Here is a 15788-nt window from a genome sequence, read left to right as displayed (position 1 = left end):
AGCCACTGACCTGAGGCAAAGCCTTGGCGGTAGGTAGGAAGCGAGGTGATGAACCAGAAGTAACAAAAACAAATCACTTTAGCATCTTAGAGTTAAAAGACAATAATGTAGGACAACTTACAGTTTTGAATGTTTTCGAGACAATAGCTTCCTCTGCTTGCTTCTGAGGCAACACTGTCTTCGATTTGCTCTAAAGAAGACATCTAAATTCAAGAAGATCTGAAACACAAAAAGACACTAAAGATTAAAAAGACCATTAGCCAGTACCAACCATAATTCATTCAATGAGTTTTATGGACTGCACCACACCTGGTAGCAAACGGCCTCAAGCCAAATGACCTGAAAACAAAGGACACGTGCATTGCTGATGTTATGTCCATCACATGGGCCAGGAATACAAAATCCGGTACCCTTCCATTTTTACCTGCATTAAAATCAATGTTAATTTTATTTCATTTGCATCTTCATACAACATAATATATATATATATATTATGTATTTTGATATATAGGTAATGGAGAATTAAGTCCTGCTTGTCATGAAGAAAACGGTGGCACCGGGTAACTAATTCAAGCATCAATGGTGATAATAAGACTAGATAGGACAATGACTTGCCACAACCGACCTCATTCCTCTAAAGGAATACTATGGATGTGGAAAAAAATAAAATAAAATGATTATATACAGCCAATTACCTGAAACCCGTAAGTGTGAATATTGTTTGTCCACGCTTTTACATTTTTTCACTGCATTAAATTGTATTTTTTTGCTCGAGTTCATTAACCAATGCATGCATTCTGTAAATGTACCTCAAGTACTTCTAATTTGATATAAAATTACAACTAACATTTTTATATCAAGATAATAGATAAGATATTGCATTCAAAAAATGTAGTGGCCCCTGTCAAAGTATAAAGGGCCAGAAGGGAGAGGGACTGGGGAGAAGGGTCTAACTTACCTAATACAGAGAAGAAAAATCATAAATCCAGCTGATATTTGAAAATAATACTCAAGGAAGTGACTTGTCAATTGGAGATAAGATGCCAAAAATGGTGTCAAGCTCATAGTTGTCAAAGGCGCCGAAGGCATGCGCCCGAGGCGCAAGGCGCATACAGGCGTGGTAATTGCACCTGTCGTACAGCCAGGCGAAGCCCTTTGATGAGGCGTGCGCCTTTAATGTACAGGCAAGGATCCCAAGGCGCAAGGCAGGCGCACCTGATTAAAGTTTCCTTTTAAATGTATTTTTACTTGCAGGTTATAAAAGGAAAAAGGTATATATACCTTATAAGAGTTAATACAGGCTGTGGAAGTCAATTTTTGACCAACTTGACCCAAAACAAAAAGGAAAGTGAATCAAAAAGAGAAAGAGAGTGAATGAAAAGAGAAAGAAGACTAGGGCTCGCTAGTTGCAACGGCGAAGTCTGCATCGCTGCGATTGAAGACCTCTTTGTCTCATAATCTCATCTGCTCAAATTGAAGACATCAGGTAAGCTCTCTTTATCTTCTCTCTTCTTTTCTCTCTCTTCTTCTCTCTCTCTTCTTCTTCATTTTTTTTTCATTTTTTTGGTTTGTTTCTCTTATCTTCTTCTCCTTTTTTCTGAAATCTTTGGTAATTTTGTTTTTTTCCTTCTATTTTTTTTTTGGTTGCGGTTCTTTTTGGCTGCTCTCAGTCTTCGACTGAACTCCCTATTTTTTTAAAAAAATCTGTTTCTCTGCACCTCTTACTTTTCTGAAATCTGTTGGTGTTACCCTTCTTCTTCTTCAGCTGGAAGTCTGGAACTGGAAGCTCTGTTTTTCTTTTTTAACAAATCTGTTTCTCTGAAGTCTGAACTTATTTTTTTTTTTTTTGGCTGCTACTCTTCTCCTTCTCAGTTTCCACAGTCGAGTCCAGAAGAGAGAAGAAGAAATCTCTGTTCTGATTATTTTGTTTTTCTGAAATCACAGCACTATTAGCATGTTTTTTTTTTCTTCTGAAATCTCTGCACTTGCCTTTTTCCCTGCAGGCTGTAGTTGAAGGTTAGGTCTTATGTGCATGACCAATTGCCAAAAACATAAACCCACACACACATTTTAAGTGATGATCAAAATTGTGATATGTTTACTGATGATGATGATGATGATGTTTAGATCCTTTGGTGTTGTCTTCTTAAGAATTTAGGAAGAAGTGAACATTTCTATGTTTGTTTTGGTTTTATTTAATTAGTTGACTTTTGCATCTTTATATTAGTATGTTTGTTACTATTGAACGTAGTTCCCTTTTGCATTTTTATGTTAGTATGTTGATTATTAAACTCAAGCTTTTGGTTTAAATGATTTTGCATCTTTATATTTACTATTGCCTCTTTATTAGATATCATTTTTAATTTTTTCTCAACTTGCGTCTCACTTCACTCGGGTGCGCGCCTAGCCTGCGCCTCAGGCTCCAGGGGACCTTGGCGCCTTGGTGCGCCTTGAACCTTTAACAACTATGGTCAAGCTTTAAAAACAAAAATATACATAGCAAAGAGATTGAAGGGCTAAACAAAGCAAGCAAATATCTAAGCTCACCAACTAATTTAATCATGCATACTTTAATCGCGAGGAAACTTAGTTTTGTGACTTTAAATCTTACTTTTAGAAATGGCCACCTCATGATTCATTCAATGAGTTTTATGGACTGCACCACACCTGGTAGGAAACAGCCTCGAGCCAAATGACCTGAAAACAAAGGACACGTGCATTGCTGATGTTATGTCCACCACATGGGCCAGGAATACAAAATCCGGTACCCTGCCATTTTTACCTGCATTAAAATCAATGTTCATTTTATTTCATTTGCATCTTCATACAACATAATATATATATTATGTATTTTGATATATAGGTGATGGAGAATTGAGTCCTGCTTGTCATGAAGAAAACGGTGGCACCGGGTAACTAATTCATGCATCAATGGTGATAATAAGACTAGATAGGACAATGACTTGCCACAACTGACCTCATTCCTCTAAAGGAATACTATGGATGTGGAAAAAAATAAAATAAAATGATTATATACAGCCAATTACCTAAAACCCGTAAGTGTGAATATTGTTTGTCCACGCTTTTACATTTTTTCATTGCATTGAATTGTATTTTTTTGCTTGAGTTCATTAACCAATGCATGCATTCTGTAAATGTACCTCAAGTACTTCTAATTTGATATAAAATTACAACTAACATTTTTATATCAAGATAATAGATAAGATATTGCATTCAAAAAATGTAGTGGCCCCTGTCAAAGTTTAAAGGGCCAGAAGGGAGAGGGACTGGGGAGAAGGGTCTAACTTACTTAATACATAGAAGAAAAATCATAAATCCAGCTGATATTTGAAAATAATACTCAAGGAAGTGACTTGTCAATTGGAGATAAGATGCCTAAAATGGTGTCAAGCTTTAAAAACAAAAATATACATAGCAAAGAGATTGAAGGGCTAAACAGAGCAAGCAAATATCTAAGTTCACCAACTAATTTAATCATGCATACTTTAATCAGCGAGGAAACTTAGTTTTGTGACTTTAAATCTTGCTTTTAGAATGGCCACCTCACAAGACCATTGTCATGGCCATTTTTCATTGTAAGTTACAATATTTGTACAAACACATGCAAACTGTGTGGATACTTCTGGAGTTTAAAAGTTTTTATCTATTAATGTATATAAGTAATATAGATTCAAATTAATTCAAACCATTAAAGTTGACCTCGCTGTAAAAGCACTTCCCAGAACTAACTGTCAAACAAGGAATTAAGGTCCTGAAATGTCAGGTCAATTACAACAATTACTACCATTATTTGCTCTGAAAACCCTAAACTTAGAACACAAACACAAGTGCGTACACACCCCTACACATACATATATATACAAACATATAATGGCATACAAAGAAAAACAATACAATGACACAGCAATAAATCAATTTGTGAGAACCACCAAAGAAGTTCAAGAAATCAATTTGAGTCCTTGAGATTAATGAAATTTTTATATACCTGGATGAGAGAACCACCAAAGAGTGAAGAGACAGAGCAACACAATGACAGGAATAGTGTGGATCGAACAATCCCGACTTCGATTTTTCCCTCTTGCCAATGCCAACGAGATTCGTTGATCGGAAAATAGGTGAATCTGCCCATCCTACTCCTCGGATTAGCCTAAGCCAGCTGCATTATGTCGACGATGTGGTGGTCGTCTGAATCTCGAGATGAGCTCGTAGCTCTCTGCATCATCGATTGACTCAGTGTATGTGCGTGTGTGTGAGAGAGAGAATTAGGGTTTATAGACTGAGAAGAGATTTAAGAGGGGACGGAACTGTGAGTATGTTACTTAGGAGAATTAGGGGGGTGGTTAGGACCATGTTAAGGATGAGTGTGGGTAATGGAATGCATACTTACTTCTGGGAGGATAATTGGCTTCAAGGAGGCCCTCTAGCTCTGAGAGCTTCATTATTCACCATCAGAGACTCATCAATCGCCCCTAGACAGGAACTTGTAACTCTTGTTACCAATGATGAACGGAATTTTCCTGCCCACATCTTGGGGCTTTTCCCTGAACTATTGATGCTTGCTCCTCCATCTGATGAAACTGATTCTGCCATTTGGGTTCCCTCACCCACCGGCTCATCTGGTATGGAACTCATTCTCAATTCCAAGATGCAAATTTACCTTATGGCTGGCAGTGCAAAATCGGCTCCCTACAATTGATAGGAACTTCGGGCAATCCACTCTGGGATCAACCTTTTGCCATCTATGCCAAAATGTCGATGAATCACATGCGCATCTGTTCTTCGATTGCTCCTTTGTCCGACCAATTTGGAGGATAAATGTGGAATCTGCCATCGGAAAGCTTCATGGATTGAACTGGTGGAATGGGCTTCACTTCATTGGACGTGTCGATCCTTACGAAGTTCGACCAATAAGCTTGTACTATCTACCGCAGTTAACCGAATCTGGATGGAACGGAACAATCGGGCCTTCAAATCGCTGCGTACCTCTCAATCCATGGCGTTGAAGCAAATCACGGATATGGTGAAACAACGACGGACTCCTCGTGGGCTAGAAGGATGATCTCTGAATAGGAACTCCCAGAGGCCTTCATTCGCCTTCCGGCGAGCCGCCGGACTGACCCAACAGGGGCCGGCTCTTCTCGCCTCTCTTTGCGCTGTCTCCGGAATTGTTCATTGTTGACGCGGACATACTTGTTTACATGTTTGTTGGGCTTCTAGACTACCAATGTCTTTGTTTTCATGTTGGCTGGGCTGGGCTTCTGCTTCGTCTGGGCTGTTTTGTCGGTGTTGAATGGGCTTTGGCCTTTGTTTGCATCTATTTCCGATGTGTGTAACTATTTTTCTTCAATACAATTTACCTTACCAAAAATAAATAAAAAAATCAAATGATAAACGAACTAAGCATAAATGTCATATTGCGAAGAATACTTGTACAAATTTTCACAAATTTACTAATAATTACTCTAAGTATCCGGTATTTAAAAAAATGGTCCTCTAAATAAATCAAAATAATTACATATTATTCTCTCATACTTAATTAAGAGTAATTAAGATATAACATAGATAAGATAAAATTAGAATGATGACTACAAAATTTCAAAAACTCATTGTCTATCCGATTCAATATATCTTACATATCAAAAACCAATCAATAAATAAAGAGCAATGATACTCACATCGAACATTTGCAATATGTCTTACATATCAAACGTCAATCAATAAATAAAGAGTAGTGATACTCATACCGAACACTTATAGTGAATTGCCTAAAAGGGTCCCACTTGTATAATTGACCAATTAAAAGAGTAAGGTGCTGTTTGATAAAACTGAAAATTAAGTACTGAAAATTTCAAGTACTGAATTTTAAGCGCTGAAACTTTAAGCACTGAATGTATTAATCTGAAAGCCTGTTTAATAACGTTTTAATTTTAACTGCTGAATTCATTAAGATTGTTTGTTATATACAAAAGCTGAAGTCTGAAAGTTGTACATATTACATTTTTGCCTTTAATATCTGACACTCATAGCAGTTTTATCTTTATAATACAAAAATATTAATAAAACAACCACATTCACTCAATGAAATATATCAATTTAACAATGAATATTAATGTCAAATATAATCATAAAAAAAATATAAATTCAAGATTGGAAAACAGGCCTTTAATACTCCAAATGTTCGCTCAATCACATTCCTCAGCTTGGTTAAATAGCTTTTCTTTTGTTCTAGGACAACCACCATTTCGAAAGTCGGCTAACCAATATCGTACATTACGATAAGGTACCATAAATCTTTGAGTGTGTGTGTATGCAGCATCACACAAATAATATTTATCTACAATGTAATATGTTTAAAATGGTTAATAAATTATATGATAAGTAAATTTTTTTTTTCCTGCATGATAAATAAATATTCAAAAATATTATTACTAAAGAAAGTAATTCTGTTATATTTGAAACATGATTCTTCTTTGAGAATAAAATTCTATTATATAAATAATTACATAATATTTATGTAAAGTATAAAAATGGTGTTAACAATATTAAACAAAATATGTGAAATTGAATAGAATTTTGTTATATAAATAATTATTTTCTATATATTGTGAATCAATATGAATATGAATGGTAACACTTTAAAATATAAATAATTACATAATATTTAAGTAGGGTATATAAATGATATTAACAATATTAAAGAAAGTATGTAAAATTGAATAAAATTCTTATATAAATAATTATTTTCTATATATAGTGAATCAATATGAATGGTAATAATTTAAAATATATTAGGTAGAATTATGTTTTTTATTTTTTTAGAATTTGTTCTATATAATTCATTTTCATTAGCAACAACAAGTAACTAAATATATATGATTATATGAGGGTAAAGTAGTCATTAGAAATTTATTTTTTAAACCCAACCACTTACCGTGTTCTGCGATAAGCTATAAGTAACCTTTCCAACGCTTAAAATTTGTAACACCCCCACATTTTACACGCATAAGTTGATCAGGCTTATACACGAAAAATGAGGAATATCAAAAACAATTGGTAATATACAAGCATGGAATACAAATTGATAATAGTAGAAGAACTTAGACAGGAAAGGAAAACTCGATAATAAAACATCCATCCATCCTTTATTAAATACAATACTCCGTTATACAACTTAGAAATCCTATGTCAAGAATCCCTATATATAAACTTGAAAGTTCAACATCGGAAGTAAATAAAACTAAAAGCAAAATAATACATGAAACTTCTACCCTGAACAAGATCGTGAGAGTAGATGAGTTCGGATGGTGCTCCCACACTGATAAGCCTCAACCTTGAAACGGGTACTGACCGTGTCCTGAAATAACAACAATGGTGGGTCAACCCCACGAGCAATTCCTCAATACTATGACCCAAATCAGAGAATCAAATAAATTAATCATTACTATTCGGAAGTATACTATATCTGTATACACCCTAATGAAACTACACAATGTCTAATATGACCTCAACCAGAATAGATGGTGATCACTTAGACTCACACGAGGTGGTTAAGTGTCTCCTTTCCCTACCTGAGAAATCAGCTATTAATACATGGTGCACGGTACTGACAACACAGACTATAAGTCCTACACAGTGGTAACGCATCTCAAGGTACTAATGAATATACTGAGCATATCACTTAGGCAACACATGCCAATAATATTAAACCACATACCCCGACAGCCACACATCTGTCTATGGCAACGAATGCATAAGGTATAAATGAGTCTCAACTTATTAGTCAGCTCACATGGTTCTATATGGCAACACATCCATATAATATAAATGCGACATAATTTATTAAGCAGACCATTTACTACCTGAAATGCACCTAGCAGAATAATAATGATTTACATATCAATAAACAACATAAATAATCCCATAATGTAGAATGGACAATTTATATGAAGAAAATCATGTAAACATTTAATTTAACATCAATGATTAGTACCATTTAAAATAATAACACAATTAATATTTAAGTATGTCATTAAATTAATAACATCCATTTAATACCGATCCGTACTGTAAACGATACAATTATTGTTTAGAAATATTAATTGGACATCATAATAATTAACAGGTAATAAAATAATAATTTAATGTCCCGTTAATTCCGAAAATACCAACCCGAGGCCCAAAAATGCAAGTTGAAGGTTCTAGAAATTACAAAACAGTCCCTAGGGGTATTCTGGACTTTTTCAGCAGCTGTAGGGGTCCCTCACGCGCCCCCACGCGCCTAGCAGAGCTTCCCACAAGTGCCGCCACTTTTCTCACACGCGTATGCGCTTACACGCGCCTTCACGCGCGTTTAGAACCAGTCACGCGCGTGCACGCGCTGCCACGCGCGCGCAATGGCCACCTGCTGACGTGGCGCTTCCTGGTTCGTTGGTTGCATCACAATTCTGTAGGCGCACTGCACTGGATTAAAATGATGATCCTAAAGTAATCATATGGCCACTGATTTGCGCGCACTATCATATGGTGTGCTATGCTACACCGAATTGATCTAAGATCAACAACCCATCTAACGGCCGCTGATCCATGCGCACACTAACCACCGTGCGCCGCATCACACCGGATTACTCCGGTCACCTTCCTCACCGCCGGTGGCCGGAAACCTCGCCGGAGGCTCGCCGGAATTTTCAAAAAAATCCTAGAAAATTCGAAAAAAATCCTTAAAGCCTTTAAATAATTATTTTTAGCTATATTTAATTACATAGGCTAATAAAATAATATCTAACACCTTAAAGAATTAATATTTCACTAATTTAATAAACTAAAAATAATAATTTATTAAAATCCTAGCATGCTCTCTATGCTCCAAAATAATCTAAATCCATTAAATAATTAATTTATTGATTCAAAGGGGAAAAGTAGATAATAACTTGCCTTATGGATTTGAAACAAATCCGCCGGTTGTGCGTAGTCGGGTAAAATTACCTACACCGGTCCAAGATTCTCTCTCTCTCTTTTCCTTTCACTTTTCTAGAATGATAACTCACTGGTATTATTTTTTTGCTCTTCTACTTACGTGAGTCTTCTCTTCAATTGGAAAGCTAAAAAGCTAATATAAATACTAACTTATATAATATAAATATTACAAATATCTAACTTATAATATTTATCCAAACATTCCCACCTATATGGCTTTAAGGCAATGCAATCTAAGTCCACCCATATGCCATAAATGAAATCCTATCCTAATATCTAATTTACATCATAACATTTGAAACATTATTATTATTATTATTATTATTATTATTATTAAATAATAATACATTACATTACAAATGTACAACTTTAATTAAGTAATATTAATTAATATAAAACATAATCAATAAAATATATAAACTAACATTATGGTATAGAGAGCATACAATCAATGATGCATGCACAAATAAATAAAATTAATTTAATAATTTAGCATACACAATTCAAAAGTGAATAAATCTACACATTAAATAATTAACCTAACACAAAATTAATTTAAATAAACTCTTTAAAAATACGGGTTATTACATTCTTCCCCCATAACAAAGGAATTTCGTCCCCGAAATTCACTATATACTGTATGAAAGAGTTCTGGATATTTGGCACGGATAATATCTTCTCGTTCCCAAGTAGACTCTGACTCACTATGATGACTCCACTGTACCCGTACCAATGGAATAGTCTTCGTGCACAGTATCTGATTCCTACGATCGAGAATACAGTAAGGTTGTTCTAAATAGGTTACATCGGGTTGCAACTCAATCTCACCCATATCAATGTGTTGATATCTGTCTTCTTCCCGTAGAAATTTTCGCAGCATGGATACATGAAAGACATTATGTACCCTATGAAGATTATCTGGTAGAGCCAGACGATAAGCTACTGCTCCAATCCGATCTGTAATCATAAAAGGACTCACAAACCGAGGCGATAACTTACCCTTTGACCCAAACCGCATTACTCCTTTCATAGGAGAAACCTTAAGTAAAACCTGATCACCAACCTTAAACTCCAAAACACGAGTTCGACGGTCGGCATAACTTTTCTATCTGCTTTGAGCTGTACGCATCCGATCCCTAATGATAGTGATCTTTTCTGACGTGTCCTTAATAAATTCAGGACCCAAAAAGCTCTTCTCGCCAACTCCAAGCCAACAAACAGGAGACCTACACGGTCTACCGTACAAAGCCTCAAATGGTGCCATACCAATAGTTTTCTGATAACTATTGTTATAAGCAAACTCTGAAAGCGGCAAATATTCCTCCCAATTGCCCTTAAAATCAAGAACACATGCCCGTAACATGTCTTCTAAAATCTGATTAACTCGCTCAGTCTGTCCATCTGTCTGAGGATGATAGGCAGTGCTAAGATAAAGTTCCATACCCAAAGCCTGCTGAAAGCTCTTCCAAAATCCTGATACAAAATTCGAATCTCTATCTGATACGATGAACAATGGTATGCCATGAAGTTTCACCATTTCTGCAATATAAAGCTTAGCATACTGTTCTGACGTAAAGTTTAAACGAACAGGCAGAAAATGAGCAGACTTGGTCAATCTATCAATAATGACCCAAATAGAATTGTGATTATGATGTGAAGTAGGTAATCCCTCTATGAAGTCCATAGAAATACTCTCCCATTTCCACTCTGGTATGGGAAGTGGCTGTAAAGATCCTGGCGGTCTCTGATGATCAATCTTAACCATCTAACAAGTGCTGCATTTAGAGACAAAGATAGCTATATCTCTCTTCATACCGACCCACCAAAACTGGCGTTTCATGTCCTGATACATCTTGTCTCCCCCTGGATGTACAGAGAACTGAGAAGTGTATGTCTCTCTCATCACAACATTTCTAAAATTGTCAGCTGAAGGAACAATTAAACGTCCCTTGTACCTCAATCCTCCATCGGTACCCATGGAATATAAAGGAACATCACCTGAAGCTAACTCCAAAACCCGATCAATACACTGTTGATCTGTGAGTTGAACTTTAATGACCTGGTGAATGATAGAAGGAGTTACTACCACACATGCCATAAAAGCGTCTGTTAACTCATCAGCAGCCTTCAAAGCATCCCACTCTGTTGCAAACAAAGCTGAAAGGCTGACATAGGGTCGGCGGCTGAGTGCATCTGCTACTACATTCGCTTTCCCTAGATGATATTGAATAGAGAAGTGATAATCTTTCACGAACTTTAACCATCTGCGCTGTCTCATATTTAGTTCCCTCTGTGTGAACAAATACTGTAAACTCTTATGATCACTAAACAATCAAAAAGTCTCCCCCAAAAGATAATGCCTCCATATACGTAAGGCAAAAACCACTGCTGCTAACTCCAAATCGTGAATTGGGTAATTAAGCTCATGAAGCTTAAGCTTCCGGGACCCATAAGAAACTGGTCGCTCTTCTTGCATCAACACACAACCCAAACCCTTCAGAGAAGCGTCGGTATATACTAAATACTCGATTCCACTCTGAGGTGTGGCTAAGACAGATACAGAAGTTAACTTACTCTTTAATTCAGTAAAAGTAGTCTGACAAGAATTATCCCACACAAATGGTACATTCTTCTTGGTCAGATGAGTAAGTGGACCCGCAATTTTAGAAAATCCCTGGATGAACCTGCGGTAATACCCTGCCAATCCTAGAAAACTGCGAACCTCTGTCGGTAAGGTAGGCTGTCCCCACTCTATAACTGCCGTAACCTTGGCTGGATCTACTGCTAACCCTTCTTCTGACACTACATGGCCCAGAAATTTGACCTCTTTCTGCCAAAATTCGTACTTCTTAAACTTTACAAACAACTGATGTTCTCGAAGTGTCTGCAAGACGGTGCGTAAATGTCTAGCACGGTCATTCTCCGACTTAGAGTAGACCAGAATATCATCGATGAACACAATGACAAATTAATCTAAGTACTCTCTGAATACTCTGTTCATCAGGTCCATAAAGACAGCTGGGGCATTAGTTAAGCCGAAAGGCATAACACGAAACTCATAAGATCCGTACCTTGTGAGAAATGCTGTTTGTGGAACATCTTATTCTCTGACTCTTAGCTGATGATAACCAGATCTCAAATCGATCTTCGAGAAGTAAGTAGCTCCCTTCAACTAATCAAACAGGTCATCAATTCTGGGCAACGGGTACTTATTATGAATAGTGACCTTGTTCAGTTCTCTGTAATCAATACAAAGACGAAGAGATCCATCCTTCTTCTTAACAAACAATACTGGTGCTCCCCATGGCGAAGTACTCCTGCGAATAAATCCCTGGTTGAGCAACTGTTGAATTTTATCTTTCAACTCTTGCATCTCCACTGGTGCCATTCTATATGGCGCTTTAGCAATAGGCGTAGTACCTGGAGCTAAATCAATGACGAAGTCTATCTCTCGACTTGGTGGCAAGTCTGGAATTTCCTGGAATACATCCTGAAATTCTTGCACTACCGAGATATTGTCAAGAGATACCGCAGTCTCTTCCTGTGAGTCCTCCTCAATAAAGAATAAATAAGTGCTAGGCCCTCTATCAGGTTGTGGTGCAACAAGAAGATACATCTCCTGTCCTGGTATAGCAAATACAATAGACTTTTCGTAACAGTTAACCTGAGCATGGTACTGAGATAACCAGTCCATCCCAAGTATAACATCATAAGAATGCATATCTAAAACTAACAAATTTGCAAGAAATCGAAGCCAGCCCATATCTATAAGAACATCATTGCAACACTCTCGTAAAATTACGCCAACTCCCAATAGTGTATAAATATTGAGAGGTTGGTCACAAAACTGAATCACCATACCAGATAAGATAACAAAAGATCTAGACACAAAAGAATGTGATGCACCAGTGTCAAACAGTATACGAGTAGATCTACTATGTATAGAAAACATACCCTCAATAGCCTGAGGAGACTGCACATTATATGGCATGAAGTTATATACCCTGCCATGGTGCAACTATTGTGGAGGTTGTCCCTGAGGAAGTGGTGGTGCTGGAAGTGCCAGAAAGTTCTGAACTTGGCCACGTGGTATCTGTGGGGCCGGTAAAGGTAAGGGTTGATTAGGTCTCGGCTGCCCATACTGTCCCTGCTTAGCTTTGGGACACATCTTGGCTGGATGCCCAATCTCCCTACAGTGATAACAACGTCCCTAAAAAGGACCTGTCTGCCTCCTCTGTTGATTTCCCGAAAACTGTTCTTGTCCAGTCTGAGGTACCCCAACTTGTCTACCCTGATTAGGAACCCCATCTCTCTGCACCTCTGTGTTTCCTTTGTTTTTCTTCCAAGGTTAATGTCCTTGAACTCTGCCCCGGTCATTAAACTTGGTACCACTACTGCTTCCACTCTCCACTATCTGGTGAGTGAAGTCTCGATTAGCCCATTTATCTCCCTTGGATTTCCGGTAATTATTCCTTATCTGGCAGTGCTGTAAAGTAGCATTAACCACCTGTATGTAAGTAGTATATGCAGGACTACCTATGATCACCATTTTAATTGGCCATATTAACCCCTTAACAAAATGGTCTCTCTTCTTTTCTTCAGTATCCACCTCCTCTGGTGCGAATAAAGACAAATTGATAAACCTCTGTTCATATTCGGCCACAGTCATATCCCCCTGTTGTAGATCCAGAAATTCGGTCTTCATCGTTGATCTTACTGACAAGGGAAAATACTTGCTATCAAAGCGAGTCTGAAATTCAGCATATGTCAACCTGGTCCTCTCTTCAATGGTAGTGATAGACTCCCACCACTGCAACACATTGCCTATCAGCATAAAAGTAGCTAACATCTGTTTCTGCACTTCGGTACAGACTACCATCTGAAGATGACGTTCGCTCTCTTGTTTCCACTGATATGCTAACATGACATCTGTGGACCCTGCAAATGATGGTGGATTCCCTCTGATGAACGAGTGATGAGTTTTGTCCCATGACATTGGCTGTGCTACTGGTTTAGGAACATGTGCTATCGGAGGAGGTTGCTGGTTTCGTAGAGCAGATGCTACTCCTGCTGCTACAGCTCGTGCAATGATATCAGCAACTTGAGGAGAAAATTCCTGATTCTCATCTTGATTTAGGGAAATACTTCAATTTCTGTTCGCACTCCTTGTCCCACGTCTAACCATCCTTCTGTCGAATTAGAAAATCTAACGTCAGTACATTATAATGGACCGACTAAAAGAGTACCAAGAACCCTAATACTTAGGCTCTAATTATCAGAATACACAACGCGGAAGTATAGTAACCACAGATCCCTAAGACACTCGAATCTGGAATGCTATGATACCAACTGTAACACCCCCACATTTTACACGCATAAGTTGATCAAGGCTTATACACGAAAAATGAGGAATATCAAAAACAATTGGTAATATACAAGCATAGAATACAAAATGATAATAGTAGAAGAACTTAGACAGGAAAGGAAAACTCGATAATAAAACATTCATCCATCCTTTATTAAATACAATACTTCGTTATACAACTTAGAAATCCTATGTCAAGGATCCCTATATATAAACTTAAAAGTTCAACGTCGGAAGTAAATAAAACTAAAAGCAAAATAATACATGAAACTTCTACCCTGAACAAGACCATGAGAGTAGATGAGTTCGGATGTTAGTCCCACACTGCTAAGCCTCAACCTTGAAACGGGTACTGACCGTGTCCTGAAATAACAACAATAGTGGGTCAACCCCACGAGCAAGTCCTCTCTACTATGACCTAAATCAGAGAATCAAATAAATTAATCATTACTATTCGGAAGTATACTATATCTGTATACACCCTAATGAAACTACACAATGTATAATATGACCTCAACCAGAATAGATGGTGATCACTTAGACTCACATGAGGTGGTTAAGTGTCTCCTTTCCCTACCTGGGAAATCAGCTATTAATACATGGTGCACGGTACTGACAACACAGACTATAAGTCCTACACAGTGGTAACGCATCTCAAGGTACTAATGAATATACTGAGCATATCACTTAGGCAACACATGCCAATAATATTAAACCACATACCCCGACAGCCACACATCTGTCTATGGCAACGAATGCATAAAGTATAAATGAGTCTCAACTTATTAGTCAGCTCACATGGTTCTATATGGTAACATATCCATATAATATAAATGCGATATAATTTATTAAGCAGTCCATTTACTACCTGAAATGCACCCAGCAAAATAATAATGATTTACATATCAATAAACAACATAAATAATCCCATAATGTATAATGGACAATTTATATGAAGAAAATCATGTAAACATTTAATTTAACATCAATGATTAGTACCATTTAAAATAATAACACAATTAATATTTAAGTATGTCATTAAATTAATTACATCCATTTAATAGTGATCCGTACTATAAACGATACAATTATTGTTTAGAAATATTAATTGGGCATCATAATAATTAACAGGTAACAAAATAATAATTTAATGTCCCGTTAATTCCGAAAATACCAACCCGGAACCAAAAATGCAAGTTGAAGGTTCTAGAAATTACAAAACAGTCCCTAGGGGTATTCTGGACTTTTTTAGCAGCTGTAGGGGTCCCTCACGCGCCCCCATGTGCCTAACAGAGCTTCCCACATACGCCGCCACTTTTCTCACATGTGCACGCGCTTACACACGCCTTCACGCGCGTTTAGAACCAGTCACGCGCGCGCACGCATTGCCACGCTTGCGCAATGGCCACCTGCTGACGTGGCGCTTCCT

At 37.2% G+C, this 15788-nt stretch overlaps 1 protein-coding gene across 1 annotated transcript; it reads right to left on the bottom strand.

Moving 5' to 3' along the window:
- Positions 1-13342: 13342 nt before the first annotated feature.
- LOC132277566 (uncharacterized) lies at positions 13343-13990 on the bottom strand. Its single transcript, XM_059779412.1, has one exon. The coding sequence runs from the start codon at positions 13988-13990 to the stop codon at positions 13343-13345; it is 648 nt and encodes a 215-aa protein (XP_059635395.1).
- Between the last annotated feature and the right edge of the window lie 1798 nt (positions 13991-15788).

The sequence above is a fragment of the Cornus florida genome, unplaced genomic scaffold (assembly GCF_030987335.1).
Source record: "Cornus florida cultivar Cherokee Brave unplaced genomic scaffold, ASM3098733v1 CherokeeBrave_3.0.0_Hap2_Chr10, whole genome shotgun sequence".
Lineage (NCBI taxonomy): Eukaryota > Viridiplantae > Streptophyta > Magnoliopsida > Cornales > Cornaceae > Cornus > Cornus florida.
The sequence above is the reverse complement of the archived record's forward strand: the minus strand, read 5'-3'. Positions and strand labels throughout refer to the sequence as shown.

Coding starts and splice junctions, on each gene's coding strand:
- LOC132277566 (XM_059779412.1), bottom strand. CDS start 13,990: ATGTCATGGGACAAAACTCATCACTCGTTCATCAGAGGGAATCCACCA.